Below are 24,213 nucleotides of genomic sequence, written 5' to 3' on the forward strand. Positions count from 1 at the left end.
TGGGGGGGATTCTCCTCCTGGTACCAGTGATACCATGAGGATTGGCAAGAAGAGGAGCACAGGTACCTCCTCTTCCACCACCCAGCTATGTGGGAGAGGAAACCTCTGAACACCAAGGCAGGAAGAAGAACTTTTTCTTCTGGGAACTAAGACTTCACAGAGAGGTTGAGTTCCCCGTCATCCCAATTTCCCACTTGAAATTCAGGATATATTTTTCCCAGAAAGAAATATGATATAAAATTTGGCTATCTTTAAATAGATGATTCAGCGAATTTATGGATGAGAGGTGTTTTGTGTATGCATGTGTGCTTGTGTGTGTATACAAGCTGTTGAACACATTGTTTGGTGCTATGGGAAAATGAATTGCAGACTGACTTTCAAGATACAATCCATTTGTCAGCTGTGGACTCTGCACGCCTATGCAGAGAAAGTAAGAGCAGTAATGACAGTGGCAAAATGCACCAGGCAAGTTGTGATTAGAACTCTTCCATAAAGAAGGGAGTCCAGGGCTATTTAAGAGCAATGCAGCTGACCACATAAAATGCAAATTGAAGCAAGCTCTAGGTGACTATTCAGGCCCTGCCTGGACTAAACCAGTTTACAGAAAGCTCCAGTAGCTATCCCAGGGCCTGGCTCCATCAGTGTTTGGGAAAGTGAACTAGATTTTCACACATTATGTCTACTGGTTAAATGAGACTTAGGAAACCATACTGGTTTGAGGGGGTGCTGACCTTGTGTGTATAAGACAGGAGGGAAGGGACAACATGAGTTAGCCTAGAAGGACAGTAAAAGAGTTAGAAAGTCCTTGCACCGGTGTTCATGGATCAGAAATGCCTTCCTCTTAGGGGCAGAAGCTAATACGGAGATTAGATTGCCTTGACTAATTCTCAAGAATGTCAATAAAGGGGACCAACTTAAGTAAATTAATGTTAGTCTCACAACCTGTTGCATATTTAAGAGTTGATTTGCTGGTTTGCAGCTGAAATAAGACTGCTTCCTTCCCTCTAATGCATCCCTTATGCAGATGGTCCTGGCTTCCAGCATTCTAAATACAATTCCAATAGTTGTCATTAGTAGTCATCAAATCTAGCTGCATCTTCTTTTCAAAGTGCCTCTTTTTGCCTTTCACTACTGACCTGACCTATCTCTAGCCTCTCCCAGTTCCAACCCACCTTGATTGCTGAGGGCAAATTTACTTTCTTAAAACAATGCTTGGATTAAGTTACGCCCCTTTGCAAGACCCTTTCAACTCCCCGCAAGTACCTGCAGAATAAAGTCTAAACCTCTAGCCCACCTTTTAAGGCCCTGGGGAGTCCTCACCTGTAAATTCCCCCTGCCCTCACCACTCCTGCACACAAGGCATTGAGGTCTCCTTGGCATCCTCTGAGTGAGGCTGTCCTTATTTCTGCCACGGTGCTTTGTCCACACCTCCTTGAATTCCTCAATTCCTCCCTCTCTGTCTTAAAAGAACATTTCTGAGTCTGTCTGCTCCATGAAGTAGAAGTCTGAGCTCATTTTTGCCCATGCCCTGCTCGCTCCTCTCCATTCCCTGCAGTGAATTGTTCTAAGCATCTCTGGCTTCCTTGAGAAAGAGGTGACGCTGTTCTCCATCAGGGTCCTGTCTACCTACTATGTGTGAGCGGCACATAATGAATGAACACCCCAGGACCCTAGAAAGGTGCCTGGCACATGTCGGACACGCAACAAATATCTGTTAATTTTAGTGAATACATTCAAGACATTCGACTTTATTCACTTTCCACCCACTTTCCCCCTAGGCCAGGGACTCTCCTCCCAGGTGAGATAAAATCATGTAGATACCTTAATTTTGATAAAGTTAGCTTTGACGTATAAAAAGCAGAACTTCCTCTGTAACCCTGTGAGAAATGAGAAGCCTCCAATCTTCTTCCCCACTCCCACCCCCTACTGAGTTTCGGGTTCCTTGGAAATAACTGACCTGGATCGTTTCTTACAAAATAAAATTTTGCATGTTCTCTACAGAGGAAAGGTAACCTTACCTCCAGCCAGCCAAATCATCCATACATTTTCAGACTAGAAAAAATGTTTTTAAAAATGGAGGTGTGGCCACGCCCAGTGGCTCACACCTGTAATCCCAGCACTTTGGGAAGCCGAGGCGGGCGGATCACAAGGACAGGAGTTCAAGACCAACCTAGCCAAGTGTTGACACCCCGTCTCTACTAAAAATACAAAAACATTAGCCGGGCGTGGTGGCGCATGCCTGTAATCCCAGCTACTCGGGAGGCTAAGGCAGGAGAATTGCTTGAACCCAGGAGGCGGAGGTTGCAGTGAGCAGAGATCGCGCCACTGCACTCCAGCCTGGGCGATAGAGCGAGACTCCGTCTCAAAAAGAAAAAAAAAAAAAAAAACCTAAACAAACAAACAAACAAAAAATGGAGGTGTGAGTGTAAAACGTCTACAGGCAAGAACAGCACAACAGGTGCTCAGCTGCAAAATCAACACACAAAACTCCCAAACAGACCTTCTAGACAAGCCAAAAGCTCTTTAGCTAATCTAATATTCTTTAGCTGTTGTTTCAGAGGCTTTCGAGAATAAAACTGCCGCTCCTTCTTGGCCTTGCCGCTTCTCACCCATCACTGTACTGAGTGTGTCTGACTTGTTTATCTGGACGCAATCTTTGTCGCACCCAGTTATCTCGCTCAGCGACCGAGGCGACCACGTTTCCTTAAATCAGAGCCCCGTGGACTCCGCCGGGAACTACATTACCCAGCAGCCTTCGCGCCCTTCGCAGGAAGGACGTCTGCGCACTAAGATACTCAGTTCCAAGTTTGGAGCTTTTAGCTGCCAGCCCTGGCCCATCATGTAGCTGCAGCACAGCCTTCCCTAACGTTGCAACTGGGGGAAAAATCACTTTCCAGTCTGTTTTGCAAGGTGTGCATTTCCATCTTGATTCCCTGAAAGTCCATCTGCTGCATCGGTCAAGAGAAACTCCACTTGCATGAAGATTGCACGCCTGCAGCTTGCATCTTTGTTGCAAAACTAGCTACAGAAGAGAAGCAAGGCAAAGTCTTTTGTGCTCCCCTCCCCCATCAAAGGAAAGGGGAAAATGTCTCAGTCGAAAGGTAAGAGGCTATTTGCATTAGTTGCAAAAATGCAAAGGGTTGTGCATGCATTTATGAATGCATGGATGCAATTTTCGCCTGGCGATTGCATTTTTAAGTTTGAGGTTTTCCACAGCTCAGTTGCATTTCCTGTTTAGTATGTGTCTTTTTTTGCAGACACAGAGAGTTCCTGTAAGGCAGGGCTTGCAGTTCAGCTGTGCATTGACGTTATTTGCATTCTTCTGCTAGGATTACTGAGCTCTTTTTGCCTTTTGCACAGTCAGGAGAGACAGAGCAGGTTGGTAGCGTCTAAATGTGCAAGGCTTTATATAATTGTAAAATTCTTTACTATGCACACATATTATAAGTAATTTTGTATGCAACAGGAATAGAAAGTTTTAAAAACTCTATAGGTGAAGATGAAAGGTAAAACTTGAGTTAAACTACTAGGAAATTAATGTAATCTTATATTCTTTGGGGAATAGACCATTGCGGTGCCAGTATTTAGCTAAATTTCCCATTGATATCGCCTTGAACATTAGAGAACTTTTGATTTTTAAAGGAAGTAAAGGTGAAGGGTGAATAACAGCATATCACGAAAAAGCAGACAAGTCTTGCTCTTCTGAGATTTTGCACTTTACACCAATTGCTTATTGGCTCGCAAAATTTAGAAGCAGCAGTGAAGACCTAAATGTTTTATGTCTGCCCATTTGGGAGATGCTTTGCATCTTGGGGAAAAATATTGGAGGTAAAACTGTACTTTTAAGCATGACAGCAGTGTGAAGGGGCTGCGCTGTTTCATTGACAACCATAATGAAATATTTTAAGTGTGTAACTTCGTGTGTTTAGTCGGCTATAATAGGTCAGAAGTTCACGTTATGGTTGTTTTCTTTATGTTCTTTTATTTTCTTTTCTTAATTTTTGTTTTTAAACACAGTTGCATTTTGCAGGCTTAATGTCACCCTGGGAAGGGGATTTAAAAAAATTCCTGATATGACATCAAGGAGCAGACTGGGTGCTGTCAGGTACCCCTGGGACCCCAAGTCACTTGTTTCAGAACAATTGTTTCTTTACCATAGAGAAAGCATATGCCATATGAGAAAGTATGGAATGATGAAGAGAGGTGTTAGATACTATTGAATTAGGCTACCCGGGACACTATTTGAGTAAGACATGGTGAAATTAAAGGGTCTAATAAGCTTTTTGCCACTGTTTTGGGAGGGTATGTGGGGAGTTGTTGCACCGCTTTTTAATTCTACCTGATGAGAGTCCTATATCTCAGCAGCCCAAGAAGGAAGTAATAATGTTAAGCATTCCAAGTAGCGCTCTACTTTTCTTTGAGTATTAGGGGAGAATGGAAATCTGAAAAGTTAAGAGTGCTGAAGAACCTAGGAATTGACATATCAGGTGGAGATGTTCCTTAAATAGGGAAAACCTAAAATCTCTTTATGGAGTAGAGAAATCATAGTTCAGAAGAGGCAGTCCATGCTTTGCTGTATTAAAGAGATGGCATTTAGTTACTTTGTATTTGGTAAACATTCGCTCATTCATTCAATTCAGTTTAATACATATGTAACATATTGCAATATGCATGTATATACATACGTATGTGTGTATATATATGCATGTGTATGTATGTATTGTGTGTGTATGTGTGCACATGATTTAGGGACACACAAGAATATTTAAAATGAAGTTTCTCCTTCAGGTTGGTGAAAACAAAAATGTAAGGAAATCATTATAATACAAGAGAATAGGACAGGTATTGAAGAGAAATGGTGCTATTGGAGTTTTAAAATGGAAGTGATTTATCTATTTGGGGGATAGTCAGGAAGGTTTATGAAGAAGGTGGTGTTTACTGTGATCTTATCTTTGTACTTTAGGATCTAAACTAAATCAGGCTCCTTTGTGCATATTTTTGGACTCACTGTGAACATAGCTCCCTCTTAGTAGAGCCCGTTTTTGAGTTGAGAAGCCAAAGGAGGTATTAGCACTGCACTCTTCCCTGTGGATGTGTTTTCAATGGGTCAGGTACTGGTGGTCCTTCAAATCAATTCCCATTTACCCAGATGAGTTTTCTTAATTGGATTCTGCTTGGAAAGTGCATCTGGAATGAACATGGGGTTCTTGTCCAAAAGGAAAATTATTGGTAGAAAGAAGTGGGTGATCATTTTAGAAATGGCAAATGAGCCAGCCGCCTTGGCCTGGACTTTAAATGTGAAATTGGCCTTATTCAGCTACACTATTCTCAAATGGCCAAAATACTTTCTGCAGTACCAAACTTCTTTTTAATATTCTAACCAAAGAAATGGGAGGAAAAGTGAAAGGTGGATACAATCTCATAGTGTTGAAGAATTTAACAACATGTTCAATTCAAGGACCTTTACGAACTTTCTAGATGACTATAATTCGGTTTAACAGACCTCTAATTTAAGGCACAGCAGAGGCAAAGGAATTACAGACTCCCTGGAAGCTGGAAGGACTGGGTTACTGCTCTACAGCCTTACCAACAGTGAGATTCCGAGAAAGAATTTCTTAAAAAGAAATTTTGTTTTCCACAGTTGTAACTTTAGGTGGTATGCTTTTCAGCTTGTTTATATTAGCTGTCTGGGGTTGAGTTGACATTTTTCAAATATTAAAGCAGTAGAATGCCTTTTGAGGAAATCTGAAATGTAAGTTAACAGGAAGGGCACCCAGAAAGTGCAGGAATTCCTGCACACTACAGGAAGACAAGCTACAGGAAAAATGTGTCATCTACACTACCCGGGAGAGAAAAACTATTGTTATCAGCCATAATGATCTTCGGAGGGAGGGAGAGAAAGAGGGAGTTAGGGAGATCTGGCATCCCCCAGTTCACCTGAAAATATACAAAAAGTTTGACCCAGTTAAAATACACTTTTCTCACTTCTCCTCCTATTCACCTTTAAAAAATACTAGTTGATTTTTGTTGTAGAGAGCAATAAGTAAATCATGTAAGAAATGCCTATGAGGCACAATTCAGAAGCATATAGCAGAGTGGTAGGAAAGGTCTGAACTCTACTGCGGTTCTTTGCGTCTGTAATTCATTCCACCCTGGGAAATGGAATGTGTAAATTTCTTGTTCTCTATAAATTCCTTTGTTAGGTTGTACCAGACGGACTTGTCATGCTTAGCCTGTAATCTGAGCCAGTATGTTTTATAACCCCGTACATCTCAGGACACAAAATCAGAATAGGTACCTTGGGTTTCCTGAGCTTGCTTTGTATTAGTATTGCGTTCAGTTTTTTAGAGCATGTGGCATGTTAACTGTAGGGGGCTTCAGGGGTCTCTGGGTGGTAAATTTAATGTTGGAGAAAAGAGTTGAGATTCTCTTGTCTTTGTTTTTCACGGATTAGTGTTACTTTAATGACTCTCCAGTATTTTAAAATCTGAAAGATCTACAAGGAATATTTTTAAAACTTAAAAGAAATTTCATAAATAACCCTTGTTCATTATAGAAGCATTTCATAGAAAAGGAAACATAAGAATGACTAGTTACTGCATCCCTACATTTGGCATTTATTCTTTTGGACTTTTTTTTCTATCTATGTGTATGAGGCATCCAAAATATTTGTAAAACTAAGTCTATTTCGTTACCTCTTGTTTCACTTACCACTATATGGCAAAATATTCCCAAGTTTATATATTTCTACGTTCATAGTATCCTCTTCCATTGTATTTATTTAAATAGAATCACAATGTTTATTAACTTTCACTATTACGAATATTTCCGTGATGGTCATACCAGTTCATACATTATCATGCATACTATGCCCTTAGATTAAATTCCAGGGAGCAAAACCACAGGCTATGAATGTCCAGTTCTTCTTCACTCTCCATTCTCTTTTCTTCCTTCTGAAAATAGCTTTTTATTATTGTAAAAAAAAAAAAAAGAAGACATATGCCAATCAAAAAATTCAAACCAAAGATAAATTCACAATAAGAATATAAAACTCACTCAAAGTCATACCACCCAGAGCTAATTACTGTTAGTTTTTTGGGTACTATCTCCACATTTGTATGCACATGTTATTTTACACACTATATATTGTATTTTGTAACTTGCTTTTTTATACTCTACCATATATCTTGGATATCCTTCTGTAGTAGTACACATAAGGTTACCTACTTTTTAATGACTGCATATTTTAATTTGTAAGAATGTAGCCGTTTACTTAATGTCACATTGAGTTTTCAAATAGTTTCCATTTTTTTGCACCGCTATACACAGTACTGTAAAGAATACCTGGAACATACATCTTTATACATTTGTCCAATTATTTCTTTAGGATGATTCCTAGAAGTGGAAGTCCTGGGTCAAAGGGCATGTATAGATATATTGCTAAATTGCCCTCCATAGAGGTAGCACTAATTCTCATTTCTACCAATAATATTTTTTTTTTCTTTTTTTTTTGAGGCGGACTCTCACTCTGTCACCCAGGCTGGAGTGCAGTGGCCGGATCTCAGCTCACTGCAAGCTCCGCCTCCAGGTTCACGCCATTCTCCTGCCTCAGCCTCCCGAGTAGCTGGGACTACAGGCGCCCACCACCTCGCCCGGCTATATTTTTGTATCTTTTAGTAGAGACAGGGTTTCACCGTGTTAGCCAGGATGGTCTCGATCTCCTGACCTCGTGATCCGCCAGTCTTGGCCTCCCAAAGTGCTGGGATTACAGGCTTGAGCCACCGCGCCCGGCCCTCTACCAATAATATTTAGATGTGCCCATTCTCTCCTTTCAAGCATTATGGTAAATATTGCCAAATAAATTGCTTTTCAGGAAGATGGTACCTTTCTTCAACCTGGTTATAACAATTTAAAAAAGTCTTCGGCAGTTTGATGAAAGCTATTAATATTCTACTCTAATGTCATTAGTGATAGGGCAGTTGCATTTCTCACTTTTTTTTGACATTTATGTTTCGTGTGCCCAAATTTCTTTTTCTCTCATGAAATATATCCTTAAAATTTTAATTTGGGTGGCCAGGTGCAGTGGCTTACGCCTGTAACCCCACTTTGGAAGGCCAAGGCAAGTGGATCACCTGAGGTCAGGAGTTCGAGACCAGCCTGGCCAACATGGTGAAACCCTGTCTTCACTAAAAATACAAAAATTAGCCAGGCGTGGTGGTGCATGCCTATAATCCCAGCTTCTTGGGAGGCTGAGGCAGGAGAATCGCTTGAGCCTGGGAGGCGGAGGTTGCAGTGAGCAGAGATCGTGCCACTGCACTCCAGCCTGGGCGATGGAGCCAGACTTCATCTCAAGAAAAAAAAAAAAATAATAATAATTAATTTGGGGATCAAATTATTTTCAAAGTTAGCCAGAAAATAGCAATATTATAGAGGTTAGGTAATCATGGATTGAAAGTTGGATTCTGTGTATCTGAACAATTTAATTCCTTGATGAGCTCTAATTTTAATTTTAACCTAATGTCTTAAGCGGCTATCACATAGTTTATAAACTCATTTTGTTTATGTAGTCTGTAGCTATACAGACCTATATGAAAATAAGAAGAAAAATGTAGTGATCTGATTAAATTCCAGTCTGAGAAATAGCTTACTTTTGGGCATTCCTGCATTTTCAGTTCTCTTTTCAGGCAAAATTAGTTTTTCTTTAGTTTTATAAATAATTCTTACATAGCACCTGGTTGTGTTATATGCATTGTTGCAGAGAAATTCAATCTGATTTTTCTTTTAGCTTCGTGTGCAATGCCTGATCACAAAAGGTGGTTGACTTAAATTTCTTAGATTTGTTAAAAGAATTCAGTCCAGAATCTTTTAAGATTCTTGTTAAGAATCAATTTTAATGACCTCACAAGTAATATAAGTCAATCAGACTTAACATATCCTTAACATAGCCTTCGTAAATGTGCCTATTTATGCATCCTGATATTAAGTGATAGAATTTAGAGCCATGAACGTTTTATAGTCCAATCACCTCATTTTACAAATAAGCTAACTGAGGCCTTGGAAGTGAGTGACTTTCCTGAAGACAGTAGAGGTAGAGTCACAGGTAAAAGTTAGATCTACAGATTCTCTGTCCGTAAGTTCTTTTCACTAAACCACACACGGACACTAGTAATCCACATTGATAAAATATTTTTTTTTCTTCAGAATCTTTCGTATATTTCGCATTTTTAGCTTTGCTTGTTTTTGTGGGGAGCAGGCTGGCAAGGGGGAGCCGATTGTATACTCAGCAGGGGTTATTTTTCTGTGTCCAAGAAATGGTGACATGTGAATCATGATGGTGGGGTTTCTTACCAGTTCTCTGCCAAAGGATATTTTGCAAATGCTCTCATTTTGATTCCCAGTGCCTACATTGTACAGCTGCAAGTTTTAACCACTGTAATGGTTGTTTGCCTTTTATGGACTGTCTTGTCTGAAAGCTCTTGCTGGGTAACTAAACCTCTTCTTATATATCTTTATATCTCTGACTCTTATAGCATTGTGCTTATCAATAATAGGTGCTCAAAAAATGTCTGACAATGAAAGTATTTTTCATCAGTAAGGATAAGCTCTCATTTGCTCCTAAGTTTTATGAAATATTTGGGTAATTAAATTATAATGCAATTTTCTTCTTGTGCTTCTTCTTTGTTTGCACTGATATTCCCATTATGTATTTGCTTAATTATTTGGAAGTTCAAGAACAGCATGAAAAGCAACTTATAATGGCTGGTGAAGTGTCATTTCTCCTACCTAAGCCTTCTGAACAGATTTAAAAGTTGCACGATTCTCTGCTAACTTTCTTTTTAAAAAATATGAGGAACTAAGATGAATTGTCCAAAGAATCCCATCCAATAGAATTGAAGTGAATTTCTCCATCCTGTGCTGGTTTTAGGAGCTGATTTTTAAGTCTATGAGGCCTCCGAAGGATTGTCAGAGACAATGTTTTTTGTTTGTTTGTTTGTTTGTTTGTTTTTTGAGACAGAGTCTCACTCTGTTGCCCAGGCTGGAGTGCAGTGGTGCGATCTCGGCTCACTGCAAACTCTGCCTCCCGGGTTCACGCCATTCTCCTGCCTCAGCCTCCCGAGTAGCTGGGACTGCAGGCGCCCCCCACCACGCCCGGCTAATTTTTTTTGTATTTTTGCTAGAGACGGGGTTCCACTGTGTTAGCCAGGATGGTCTCGGTCTCCTGACCTTGTGATCCGCCCACCTCGGCCTCCCAAAGTGCTGCGATTACAGGCGTGAGCCACGGCGCCTGGCCCAGAGACAGTGTTTTTAACAGCTGGCTGCCCCGTAACAAAACAGGGAACTCCGCGAGGATCACCTCCAAGTGAAATGATTCTTCACTTCCTCCTTGACCACCTCCACTGCCTCTGCCCAGCCCCTTCCTCCCTGGCTTGTTCCCCACTCTGTCTCCTTTGATGGTCGTCCTGAGTTGGCCCATGCGGTTCAGTGTGTAGTCTCTAATCTCCTTTCTGAGTTGAGGAGGATATTCAAGTTATACAATGAAGTCTATCAGAAATCATCATAATTTTTTGTTTTTGTTTTTGAGATGGAGTCTCACTCTGTTGCCCAGATTGGAGTGCAGTGGTGCAACCTCAGCTCACTGCAACTTCTGACTCCCAGTTTCAAGCAATTCTCCTGCCTCAGCCTCCAGAGTAGCTGGGATTACAGGCGCCCGCACTACACCTGGCTAATTTTGTATTTTTAGTAGAGAGAGAGATTCATCATGTTGGCCAGGCTGGTCCCAAACTCCTGACTTCAGGTGATCCACCTGCCTCGGCCTCCCGAAGTGCTGGGATTACAGGCATGAGCCACCACACCCGGCCAAATCATCGTAATTTAGTCAACTTGACTCTGAGTTGAAGCATTAAATAAGCATTTGCAGCATCCCTGTCATCTGTTTTAGTTTCTGGTCTGTACATCCCTCCTTAAGTCAGATCCTTGAGATCAGTCTTCTTCAGACAGATCATTAGCCCCAGATGGAGCTGCTGATCACGACCCTTCCCTGTACCACTCCCAAGGCTGTTGTCATCATCACTTACCCTAAGCCAGTTACTTTTCAGGTAGTGTGATTTAGGATGTCCCATAAACACTACGGAGAAAGGTGATGTTATTATCCTTAATTTACGAGTGAAGAAACCTATTTGCCTGTGGCTGGATAGCCAGTCAGTGGCAGAGGCAGGATGGATGTCTGACTGGAGGGCCCCTGCAGCAAACTGCAGCTCCTGGGCCAAATCTAGCTTCAGCTGTTTTTTTTTTTTTTTTCTTTTTGAGATGGAGTTTCGCTCTTGTTGCCCAACTGGGAGTGCAATGGCGCGATCCTGGCTCACTGCAATCGCCACCTCCCGGGTTCAAGTGATCCTCCTGCCTCAGCCTCCCGAGTAGCTGAGATTACAGGTGTGCACCACCACGCCTAGCTAATGTTTTGTGTTTTTAGTAGAGATGGGATTTCACCATGTTGGGCAGGATGATCTCGATCTCTTGACCTCGTGATCCACCCGCCTCAGCCTCCCAAAGTGCTGGGGTTACAGGCGTGAGCCACCGCGCCCGGCCAAGCCTCAGCTGTTTTTAAGTACAGCCCGTGAGTGAAGATGGTTTTCCCATTTCACTCATTTTGAAAAAAAAATCAAAATCAATGTTTCATGGCACATGAAAATGATACAAAATTCAAATTCAGCATCCACAAACAAAGTTATATTGGAACACAGCCATGGTCATTCATTTGTATGTTTTCCATGGCTGCTCTTTGTTCTACAGCTGTTGTTGAGTAGTTGCACCAGAGCCCCTATGTCCCACTAAGCCAAAAATGTTTACTATCTGGTCCCTTGCAGAAAATGTTTGTTGACCCTGCCCTTTATGACTTTATTCAATCAATACTGGGGTCTCTTCATGACAGAGCTCCCAGAAAACATTCCTCTCTGACTTTAATTGGAAGTTGTTAACCTGGATAACTACTGGTCTGCTGCTCAGCCAGAGACCTCTTGGGCCCAGCCCACAGGAAATGTCTGAGTGGTGTCTCTCCTAGTTATAAGAATTGTAGGTCATTGCTCATTTCCTCTGAACTAAGTTACCCGTCTCCTTTTGCCCGTCCTGGGGTCTTTTGCCCTTAGTTGTGTTCTTCCTGTTTGCTTTATATTTCTTTTCTTTTTTTCTTCCCTTCGATGAGATGCTGTTTATTCATTCTTCCCTCAGACTCTTCATTCTCTCCCTATTGATCCCACATTTCTTTAGAAAGTATTAGGTTGGTGCAAAAATAATATTGTTTTTTGCCATCACTTTTCATGGCAAAAACCACAATTACTTTTGCACTGACCTAAGAGACCAAAAATAACGCTCCTGCTACTACCATTGCCTGGCTTGTTGGTTATCGTCAGGACCCAGCTCAGAGGTTCCATCATTTCTTTTGTGTAAATGTGAAAGCCTCCCTACATGGTACTAGAGAGATTTCCAGTTATCATCTCCTGCAAAGTTTAGAGCTGTTTTCTTACATTAACCCCCTAGCCCTGGGTGGGCAATTTTCTTTTGAAGATGAATATTCTTTGTGCTCAGAGTCACTTAAATCGTGGATGATAGAGGGTCTGAAAATGAAGGGAGGTGAAAGCTCCATGTAGACAGAGGAGAGCTTTGGTAGAATGAGCCCGGATTTGTTCACCACATCCAGAATGATGTAAATTTAAGTCACGTACAAAAAAGTGCTAATTTCTACCATCCCAGATGGTATCACTGCTGTGATTCTTTCTGTGCTCCAGATACTGTGCTTAGTGATGAATGTGAATTATATCATTTACTCTCACTATGGATCAGTGAGGTGATATCCCATTTTGTAGACCAGCAAACTGAGGTCAGAGAGGTTAAGAACTTGCCTCAGTTACCAAACCGAGAGTGGCAGAGCAGAAGCTTTTTAGTCAAGGTCTGTCTGACCTCAGCACCTGAGCTCCTGGCTACCCCGCTTGAGATGTCACTCCAAAATGAAGGTATGAAACCCATTACACAAAAGACATGGTTGGAGAAAGAAAAACGAATGTATTCTGTAGGAATTTGGATAGATTTGGGCATACCAGGGCCAAGTATGGTAATTAAGAAGGGCTGACCTGTGTCTAGCTATTTATAGGTTCTTTTTGACATGTCCCTTTATATGTCTTTTGATCACAGAGTACAGAGTCTGACTCATTTTGACTCTTATGGTTGAGTTCCAAGTAGAAACTGCCCATTGGTTGAAGGAGGCTGATTACAATTTGCCCACTGATAAGTTACTGGTCTGGATATACAGGAATGTTATGTTAAAATGTAGGTAACAAATATTGCTTCCATTTGCTGTTCTATAGGTTGTATCACACAGAAACTAAGCCGACTCAAACCTTGTGTGTTTCCTTACACATCTAAGTTAAATCAATATTAAAACAGTAACTAGAACGTGGTCAATGCGGCAGCATACCTAAGTGTGGGGATTCTGCAGCCCCTTTTTGGCTTAGTGACTTCTTTTCTTCCTGGTTGTTTCTATGTAAATGTAACAAGTGCAATTTCCTTGAAATGATGAATGAACCCACATCTCCAGTGTTTTCCTCTTGTCCTGGACAGAGTGGAGGAAACTGGAATTGCCTGTTTTTGTGGCAGAGGAGATAGATGGGGATGGAAATGAATTTCCTTTTAAACCCATGAATTCTTTTTTTTTTTTTTTTTTGAGATGATGTCTTGCTCCGTCACCCAGGCTGGAGTACAGTGGTGTGATCTCAGCTCACTGCAACCTCTGCTTTCCGGGTTCAAGAGATTTTCCTGCCTCAGCCTCCCAAGTAGCTGGGATTACAGGTGCCCACCACCACGCCCAGCTACTTTTTGTATTTTTAGTAGAGACGGGGCTTCACTGTGTTAGCTAGGCTCATCTCGAACTCCTGACCTCATGATTCGCCTGCCTCAGCCTCCCAAAGTGCTGGGATTACAAGCATGAGCCGCCGCACCCGGCCTAAACCAATGAATTCTTTCTCAGCTTTCTCTCCAGCCAAAGCAGAACAGCTATACCTATGCCTCAGTTGTTTTTCAAGATCCCATGCCGAAGCTGTGGAAATAGATGGTCTGGTTGTTGAGTGACAAGTTATTTGTTCCCTTCCTGTATTCTCCCTCCTCCAATTTCAAATGGGATGAGAGGAGTTAGCCATAAGTGTAGGGCTAGAATCTGAAGACTCAGTGGGAACAGAATAGTTAAGAGTATGGAAATTATTTTGACGTAAATGCAGAGATAACCTTTTTGTGATATTTGTAAACCTTGTGAGGCAGTCTTCACAGTTTATTTGCCTCTTCCTGTACCCTAAACACCTTTGCCATTTAAAAAAAAAAAAACCAAAAACTCTGGACATACCTACAAAGAGAACTTGGATGAGGAGTTTGTTTAGATCAATTCAACAAAGTTTGTTTGTTTGTTTGTTTTGATTTTTTTCATTTAGGGTCTTCTATGTGGCCGAGTCTGACCTCAACTCTTGAGCTCAAACATCCTCTTGTGTAGCTGGGATTACAGGCAGTGCCACTGTTCCTGGCTCAACCAATACATTTTTTTGGTCTATTGTTATGTTTAAGATACCATGCTGGGTGGAAATAGAAATACATTTGACCTAACTCTTCCACTGATTAGCCATGTAGCCTTGGAAAATCTACTTAACCTCTAGCTTCAGTTTCCTCACCTTCTAAATAAAAAGACTGACACTCATTCACGAGGTCTTTATGAAGATTAAGCAAGGTCATATATGCAATATGCTTTGGCCAGTGCTTGGCATTCATTTATTCAACAAATATTTATTGAGTGCACTTTATGTTTGAGGTACTTTGCTATAGTACTCTCTCTATAAACATACATTTGCTTCACTCTTCTTTTCCTTCCAGCCCTTAAAGAGCTTATTGTCTAGGAGGAGGTAAGAAAAGCACAAAAATGTGTAGAATCTAAACTGGAATCCTAGATTAGCTTAAAAGAGGTACTATTGAGTTGGAAAGTCCTATGAATAAGAGAGAGATCAGGAAAATGTTGACAGGTGTGGAAGTATCAATGTGATTTTTAGAATCGGTGAGGAAATTAGATCCAACGTAGGTACAGGAAGGACTCTTGACTTCTAGTATCCAGTGGTGCAATAGAACAATAAAATAGAGCAATTCTTTAGAAGGATTTAAAAGAAAGAAAGAAAGAAAGAAAATGCCCCAGCAAAATATCTGAAGCTCAAGAGACCTTACTTGTGTTTTCTAAGAACTTCCTTTTTCTTACCAAGATTAATACTGTAGCTATTGCTTGTGATTGCAATAGGTGAATAAATGGAATATATAATATCTCATACTTTTAGGTGTTTTTTGGATTCTGGAAACTCCAGGAAATCTAGAGGTTAATAGTTAAACAAGTATATCATATCAACCAGGTTTATAGACACACTGTAATTATATAAGCAAGCTGTTGGTTCAATAATCAACGTCTAGCTGGGTCAGGGAATATTTTCCAGAGCTTGGCCACAGCTGTAATTTTCATTTTTTATAACCTGCTAACTTGCCAGCTTGCCTTTTCCATTTCTTTTTGCTTTTTTCGAATCATCTGAAATCAGTGTAAGAGAAGGAAACCTGTTCAGTGTACTTTTGAATTCTCATTCTATTTACCTCAAATAAAATAGTGTTCTGGAAAGTTCTTTGTATTACCAAATTGACTTTGTCAAGCATGATATTGGATATTAGCAAGAGAGTTCATAATTTATTTTCTATTTTTAATTTCAGAAAAATACAGTTCTAAGAGATAAAAAGATAAACATATAAAAATAAAAAGAAAGATAAAATATAGGATAAAAGATAAATATATTTAATACAATTAATAGATTAAGTAAATTTTTTCTTTTATTTTGGTTTCAAAAACAGAGTGACATATAGCTCTGGGGCTCACAGCGGGCTGTTTCTCTGTGAACCTAGCACTTAATCACCTTCTTTCCCTCAATAACTCCATTCTTTTTTTTTTTTTTTTTTTTTTTTGAGACGGAGTCTCGCTCTGTCGCCCAGGCTGGAGTGCAGTGGCCGGATCTCAGCTCACCGCAAGCTCCGCCTCCCGGGTTTACACCATTCTCCCGCCTCAGCCTCCCGAGTAGCTGGGACTACAGGCGCCCGCCACCTCTCCCGGCTAGTTTTTTGTATTTTTTAGTAGAGACGGGGTTTCACCGGGTTAGCCAGGATGGTCTCGATCTCCTGACCTTGTGATCTGCCCGTCTCGGCCTCCCAAAGTGCTGGGATTACAGGCTTGAGCCACCACGCCCGGCCTCAATAACTCCATTCAAACAGAGTCAGTACAGTGTGAAGGAGGTGAACTGAGTCACCCCTAGTCAGATTCATGCAAGCCACAGGGCAGTTTTGGCCTCACTTTGCTGTGCGGTTAAAGACAACATATGACCCAGCCAGGTAGAAGACCTGCCAGCCATATCATCTCATTCAAGTGGCCTGCAAAGTCTTCTTGCTTGGGACTTTGTTCCTGAATGAGCCGCTATTTTTGTAAGGAAAGTAGAGGGAAAAAACTGCAGATTTAATTCTGAAATTGGTTTAAGAATGGGATTGAGAAATTTTGATATGTTCAGTCTAGAATAATTGTTTTCCATCCCGAGTTTCATTCTTTCTTTTCGATATAACCCTATCTAAGGACAGGAGAGCTAGTCAGCGTTGAGCAAGACATGGGACGTGGAGGACTAGCTGTTTCTTGGTTGCATTTAACAAGCATAATGGAACAACCAAATAAATTATCTGTACCTCACTCTGTGCTAGATTGATACAAAAATGAATAGAATCCTCTAACTACCCTCAAGAAGCTCATATTCTAGTGGGATGTATATGTTTGCTAGAGTTACTGTAACAAAGTACCACCAATTGGGTGGCTTAAACCACAGAAATTAATTGTCTTGCAGTTCTGGAGGCCAGAGGTCCAAGATCAAGATGGCAGCAGGGTTGGTTCCTTCTGAAGGCCATGAGGAAAAATGTTTTGTGCTTCTTCCCTGGCTTCTGGTGTTTGCTGGCAATCTCTGCATTTCTTCCCTTGTATACTCATAGCCCAGACTTTGCCTTCATGCTCACATGGCATTCTGCCTGTCTGTGTCTGTATCCAAATTTCCCCTTTTTATAAGGAAGCCGGTCATATTAAAGTCAGGGCCCACCCTACTCCAGTATAACATCATCTGCCATCAAGTAAGGCCCCATTCAGAGATGCTGAGGGTTAGGACTTCAGTATATTAATATTAGGAGGACATAGTTCAACCTGTAACATGGCAGGCAAACATGGTCAGTAAACTAATGATACTCTGTGTGAAATGCATGTAAGTTCTCTGGTATAAGATATGGGTAGGAGACCGAAGAAGGCGGGTTCATAACTCAGCCTGGAAAGATCAGGAGTCTGTTGGTAGAGGAAGGACCTTAAGTTGGTAGAGCAGAACTTGCAGTGTGGTTCTCAGGAGAATAAGGAAGTAAAACAAGAGACTTCCCATCTGGTCCTTGAACGGACAGACTACCTGCCCTTTCTTCTGTTTTTTTTTTTAAATTGTTGATGACAGACTGCATGGTTCTAAACCGGGGTATGTTAAATCAGAGCACACACACACACACACACACACACACACACACACACCACATGTTGTTGTAATGATTTCCAAAACTGAATTTGTGTTTAGTGGTAATGAGACCTACACAACACTCTCTGTGGTTGTCACAGGCAGCTTTGATGTGTAGATACAGGGACAGGACTTGGTGGTTGGGAGGAAGCGTCACCCTTCCCATTGTAACAAATGGTCCTAGTCCTATTGGGACAAAGCTTCAGAGGGAGAGAGTGGGCTGGGCTGGTGGCTCATGCCTGTAAACCCCAGTCAGGCTGGAGGCTGAGACAGAAGGATCACTTGAGGCTAGTTTTGAGACCAGCCTGGGCAACATAGTGAGACTTTGTCTCTATAAAAAGTGAAAAAAAAAAAAAAAAGAAAAATTCGCTGGGTATGGTGGTGCTTGCCTGTGGTCCTAGATGCTTGGGAGGCTAAGGTGGGAGGATCACTTGAGCCCAAGAGTTCAAGTTTGTAGTGATCATTCCACTGCACTCCAGCCTAGGCAACAGGGTAAGACCTTGCCTCTAAAAGGAGAGAGAGAGAGAGAGAGAGAAAGAACCAAGTCATGGCAAAGCTTATTTTTAGATACGGCCTATAAGTCTTAAAAAAAAAAAAGTATTCATGTGTTACAAAGCTCTTGCAATATTGATTATTAACAAAGGTCTTTTCAACTATGTGTATATTTCCTAGAGCTAATATGCAGCTTTATTTTCTTTATGTGATCTGGGTACCTTTAGTATAAAATTATGAGTAAAATATCAGGAGCTGTTTCAGTAAGAAAGGACACTAAGGAAAGAAATTGTTAGGCGTGTTGTGTGAGGTGGTTGGGGGTCAGGTCAGTGGAAAGGAACTTTTCCAGCTGAGAACTGATGTCCATCATCCATCCGATTATCCTGCTGGGGTGTCGATGGCAGCAGGCTTCAAGTGTGGGGGCCAGGTGGGCAACCCAGAGAAAGTCACAGGAAGGTGAGGCTGGGGCCTGGGCATCCCTTGGAGCTGGGTGGAGGGATAGTCATGGGACGGGTGATCCAAATAACAAAAGAACAGGTGAGCAGCAGAGCCTCAGCAGAAAGTCAAGAATTAGATGAGTCAACGTGGAAGGGGAAGAAAGACATAGTAAAACAGGCTGGGCACAGTGGCTCATGCCTATAATCCCAGCACTTTGGGAGGCTGAGGCAGGTGGATCACTTGAGGTCAGGAGTTCGAGACCAGCCTGGCCACGATGGTGAAACCCCATCTCTACTAAAAATATATTAAAAAAGAAAATTAGCCAGGCATGGTGGTACATGCCTGTAATCTCAGCTACTCAGGAGGCTGAGGCATGAGAATTGCTTGAATCTGGGAGGTGGAGGTTGCAGTGAGCCAAGATCGTGCCACTTCACTCCAGCCTGGGTGATAGAGCGAAACTCTTATCAAAAAAAAAAAAAAAAAAAAAAGAAAGAAAGAAAGAAAGAAAGAAAGAAAGAAAGAAAGAAAGAAAAAAAGAAAGGAAGAATAAAATAGAGAAGCCAATTGGAAACCAGGAATCAGAGAGTGAAACGATTCAAGAAACTAAGCTGCAGAATCAGGCAATCATGTAAGTTTTTATTCCATATTAGTTCTGCTGTAAGAAATGAGTATACGTCTCCGTTTCTTTCAGCTATAGCAGCAATTTTTGTTCATCCGGCTATTATGTGAAGATGCACTCATAAGAAGCCTGAATAGGTAGGGTGTAGAAGGACACACAGAAAAAGAGCAACAGAAACTAGTTTGGGGCTTGTTTCAAACAAGCCCAGACTTATCTTCCATGCTGAGTACCTGTACATAACTCTCTAAGTGGGACCAATGGAGTCAGAGGAAAACAGGAAGCCGTGAATCAGCTGGACTGTCAAGCCACTTCATTTAAGACAGAAAGCAGCTACTGGTTTCTCTCTCAGGTTAGAGGGAGCACGCAGTCTAACGTGAGCAAGGAACCCTGAGCTCTAGACTTCTCCATTCACGGCAAAGCTGGATAGAAGAAACGCGAGTGCTTGAGGAAGGGTTATTCTGCTATTGTGTTCTAAAAATGTATCAGGGCGATGTAGAGCCACTCACTCAGTCTTTGGGAAAGCGTTTGGCCCGTATCAAGAACCTGGACAATTTTCATACCCTTTGATCCAGCATTTTTATTTATGAGAATCTAGTCTATAAAAGTGATTATTGAGTGCCAACTGTGTGCAAGGCTTTGTGATAGGCACTTTACTAATTAGGTCTAATCCTTCTCAAAACCTGGGCAGTAGGCAATATTTATCTCCTTTTTACAAAGGAGGAAGTTGCAACTCTGGTGAATAACTTGTCTCAGATTATATGGTTAATGGGTGCAGAGCTGGGATTTGAATCTATTTTATTTAAATACTAAAGTTCATGCTTCTTTCTATACCACTGCTGTGTCCAAACAGTGAAAAATAGAAACACCCTTATTGTATAATATACAATTATATTATATACAATTATATTATATGCAATATAGTATACAATTATACTATATTGTATAGTATACAATTATACTATATTGTATATTATACATATAATTATATCTTATATATAACAATTATAATAGTAAGGGGATAGCTTAAGTTATCAAATACTCACTTGATGTAATAGGTTGTGAGGAGAGGGCAGTACCATTAATGGAAAGATGCCTGTGACCCAGGAAGGATGGATATAAATATATCTGGAGTGTGATTACAAGTAAGTGCATGTGTTTGTGTATTTATGTGTGTTTTGTTTTACCTTAAGAGTCTGCGTTAAGGAGAATTTCATGGAATCCAGTTGCAGGAGGTACAGCTGGGCCTGGTAGGAGCTAAGTAATGCATTCTCTGACTCCCTCCCTCTTTCTTTATCCAGTCTATCCCCTCCTTTTGCAGGGCCCCTCATTCAGCTTTTCTCTGAGGGTCTTATCTGCTTTCTGCCTTCCTTGTGGACCAGGCTTTTTGCTCACTCATCAATCAACATGCACATAGTTTAAAAGACTCACCTTCCTGTGACTTTCTTGCATCTATATGATACGTAGTTGTTTCAGTTGTTTCTTGCATCTGTATGATGTGTAGTTGTTTCAGTACCCGCCATATTTTGGCTACTTACACTTTCTGGTCTGAGATTACATTCTCTATCTTTCATTAAAAAAGAGAAAAATGGGATAATGTGATGAGGAGTGACTGCCAGATTGGCTGGATCTGAGTCAGGTGTTCACCCCTGTGCATGTGAGGTGTTACCCCATGGCTCACTACCCACTTGGAGGTGCTGTAGATCCAGGTTATCTGGGTAGGGGTCACAGAAGGAACAGTCAAATGGCAGATATCATACACAGACTGAAAGGAAATGCATTAAGCAAATGAAAGGAACGGATATGGCTGGTTAGACTGATATTTAAATGAAACTTTGTAGTGTTGTGACCTGTGGTTTTTTACATCATTCTTTTAATACAAACTCTGTATAAGGTTACATACTATTAATCATTAAGAGCTTGGTTTTTACTCCAGAAATGCCATTTAACCCAGCAATCCTGTTACTGGGTATATACCCAAAGGAATATAAATCACTCTAATATGAAGATACATACACACGTAAGTTTATTGCAGCACTATTCACAATAACAAAGACTTGGAACCAACCCAAATGCCCATCAATGATAGACTGGATAAAGAAAATGTGGCACATATACACCATGGAATAACTATGCAGCCATAAAAAGGAATGAGATCATGTCCTTTGCAGGGACATGAATGAAGCTGGAAACCATCATCCTCAGCAAACTAACACAGGAACAGAAAACCAAATACCACATGTTCTCACTTATAAGTGGGAGTTGAACAATGAGAACGCATGGACACAGGGAGAGGTAAAACACACATCGGGGCCTGTCAGAAGGGGTGGAGGAGGGAGAGCATCAGGACAAATAGCTAATGCATGTGGGGCTTAATACCTAGGTGATGGGTTGATGGGTGCAGCAAACCACCATCGCACACGTTTACCCATGTAACAAACCTGCATGTTCTGCACATGTATCTTGGAACCTGAAATTAAAAAATATATATATATAAAAGATCTTGATTATTACAGATGCATCTCCTTGGATTTGCTTATATTCTTTGTGAGGGGAAGAGACTCAGACCACATACACTATGATTTGTTCTGTTGCTGATTACCTTTATGAGGAGACCACTGGAGCAGTAAAAAGGGCTACAATACCCTCTGGTGAACAAACTGAGGCAATGCCCCTGAACCAAGAGAACCAGAAAAGGCACGCTGATGCTCTCTAATGGTTAAGTGACAAGTACAAGCTTAATTGTCCAATGATGTGACAGTTGCCCAATTATATGTGGTACAAAGAGTCAGGGCAAGAGATATCAGGCACAATCTAAAGACAAGACTTCAGAATCATGGAATATTACACGTAGCAGGGACTTTGGAAATCAGCTAGGCCAACCACCTCATTTTATAGATGCAGCAATTATGACCAAGAGAGATTAAGTAACTGGAAAGGCCAAGGTAGTGGTGAGCCAAGTATGGAACACAGATCTTGTAAAACTCATGCCTGTACTGTTGTTAGGATCTCAGTGCATCTTGAAGCTAAGTCATACTTGGACTCTCTGGGGAGCCCTTATGGTCTTCCTTTAAAGACAGAAGCTAACTCCTGAGGCTTAAAGATATAAAACAAACAAGAACACCAGGCATGGTGGAAATCAGGACCTCTGTTTATTTAGTCGGTCATCTGCTGATTGAGTGGGTGTGTTCAATCGTGCATGTAGCCATTCCTCTATTTATTAATTCCTTGGACATGTGTTAGCTGCTTCCCTGTGTGGTTCACTGCTAGACATGGAGAGTGTACAGAGAGATGATTCCTACTTTCTAAAAACTCATATTCTAATGGGGAACAGATGTCTCTATCAGTATTTGTGATGTAATGATAGCTCAAAGGGAAAGTGATTATTTACTGCTTGGATCTTGAAAGGTGAATGGGAGTATCAAGGTTTGGGAGTGGACTGTCAAAGCAGACACAGCTTTGGTCTATGGGGCAGGGTGAAATGACACGAGTTTCCAGAAAATTCTAAAGTTCTGCATGTTTGGGATGTAGGGATCACCTAGCAGACCCGTGAGAGATGAGATAGAAGAAATAGACAGGAGCCAGGGTACAGAAGGCCTTGCAGTTGAGGAGGCATTCATTGCTTGACTTCGATATACTATGAAGTGCTGCTGAGAGAGGGTGTCTTCCAGCAGCTAGATTAGCATCATTTTGTATTTTAGACTCAACTATACATCTATGTCCCTTAGCAACAGGTTTTTGTTAATATTCTGAGCTCAGAATGGAATGGATAGCCAAATTGGCTTTGAAGAGCTTTCCTTTGGCAAATCTACCGCTAAAAGATACCAACCTTTACAGAGAAGAGAGTTTGCACGGGTTGATTAGTACTGAATGTAGTTTTCTTTAACTCCCATTTGATGACTCAACTCATAATGACATTTTGTTGGCATTTCTCCAACTTGCACTTGCCCCTGTTCAACAGGGCATGCCTTGAGGTCTGATTATACGGTTTTCATTCATACAGCATGTCTCCCCTTTGCTTTTTGTTTTTTAGCTAAGTAACTTCACATTCCTGCCTGCCAAGAACCAGGGAGCTTGCTGGCCCTCCCCACTGGCCTCTTCCATGAGGTCATGCGAGTGCTACTCACTCACATTTGAGTGCCTGCCACTCTGGAGGTTTTACAGAACAGAAAACTCAGCCTCTGTGTTCTAGAGCTGGAGTTTCTGGGCCTTTGGAAGTCAGTCTTAATCTCTGAAACAGGAGAGTGCGCCAGGGTTCCAGAGTCTTACAAAAGTGCAGGAAAATGCACCGAGCCTATGATAAAATGCAAAGCCACACCTAACATGGGCTCTTCCACATTTCATAAGCAGTTCACATTATTTTTTATTTTTCCACTTGCTTTTTTTTTATCTCGAAATTTCCAAAGTCTGTATCCACAGCCTTGCATAGTTCTTAGCAACAAACTTAGCAACAAATCAGAGAAAAAAATTAGTTATCTATATTTTTAACAAGATCTGTGATCTCATCCACATCCTCTAACTGCCTTGGGCCTCAGTTTTTTCGTTTGTAACTGGATGGTCACTACATACTATTATTTTAAAGAATTACCTAATTTGATTAGGAAAATGCATTAAGGCTGAGAAATGTGAATACAGAGATATGGTACAAAAGCAAAAGTGTAAAATTAAGACGGGTGAATGCTAGCGGATGAAATATCTCAAACATTTTACCTTTCCTGCACTCCAGTTGGGCTCAAGGAAATCATCCATGCTTTTGTTTTTGGTAGAAGCTTGAAAAAATGAATTACTTAAACCATATTCTAATAGTAACCTGAATTTATATATAAAACCGACCCATGTTTGTTTTCCAAAATGCATTTTTCCATTTTCACTCTGCTAGGAATAAAAGATAAACAATGGAGATAGAGGAAGAATGACCTTTGAATAAGAATTGTAAATGCGTCCAGGCGTGGTGGCTTAGCCTGTAATCCCAGCACTTTGGGAGTCTGAGGCAGGTGGATCATGAGGTCAGGAGTTCGAGACCAGCCTGGCCAA

At 41.1% G+C, this 24,213-nt stretch overlaps 1 protein-coding gene across 1 annotated transcript in view; it reads left to right on the forward strand.

The window, feature by feature from the left end:
• The first annotated feature begins 2,783 nt into the window (after nt 1-2,783).
• The window catches only part of MAP2K6 (mitogen-activated protein kinase kinase 6), a 131,158-nt gene continuing 109,728 nt past the window's right edge, over nt 2,784-24,213 (forward strand). The window contains exon 1 of the mRNA XM_025362051.1: nt 2,784-3,101. Within this exon, the coding sequence (XP_025217836.1) occupies nt 3,086-3,101 (16 nt within the window). The 5' untranslated portion in view covers nt 2,784-3,085. The remainder of the gene's footprint in view (nt 3,102-24,213) is intronic.

This window comes from Theropithecus gelada, chromosome 16 (genome assembly GCF_003255815.1).
Source record: "Theropithecus gelada isolate Dixy chromosome 16, Tgel_1.0, whole genome shotgun sequence".
Classification (NCBI taxonomy): domain Eukaryota; kingdom Metazoa; phylum Chordata; class Mammalia; order Primates; family Cercopithecidae; genus Theropithecus; species Theropithecus gelada.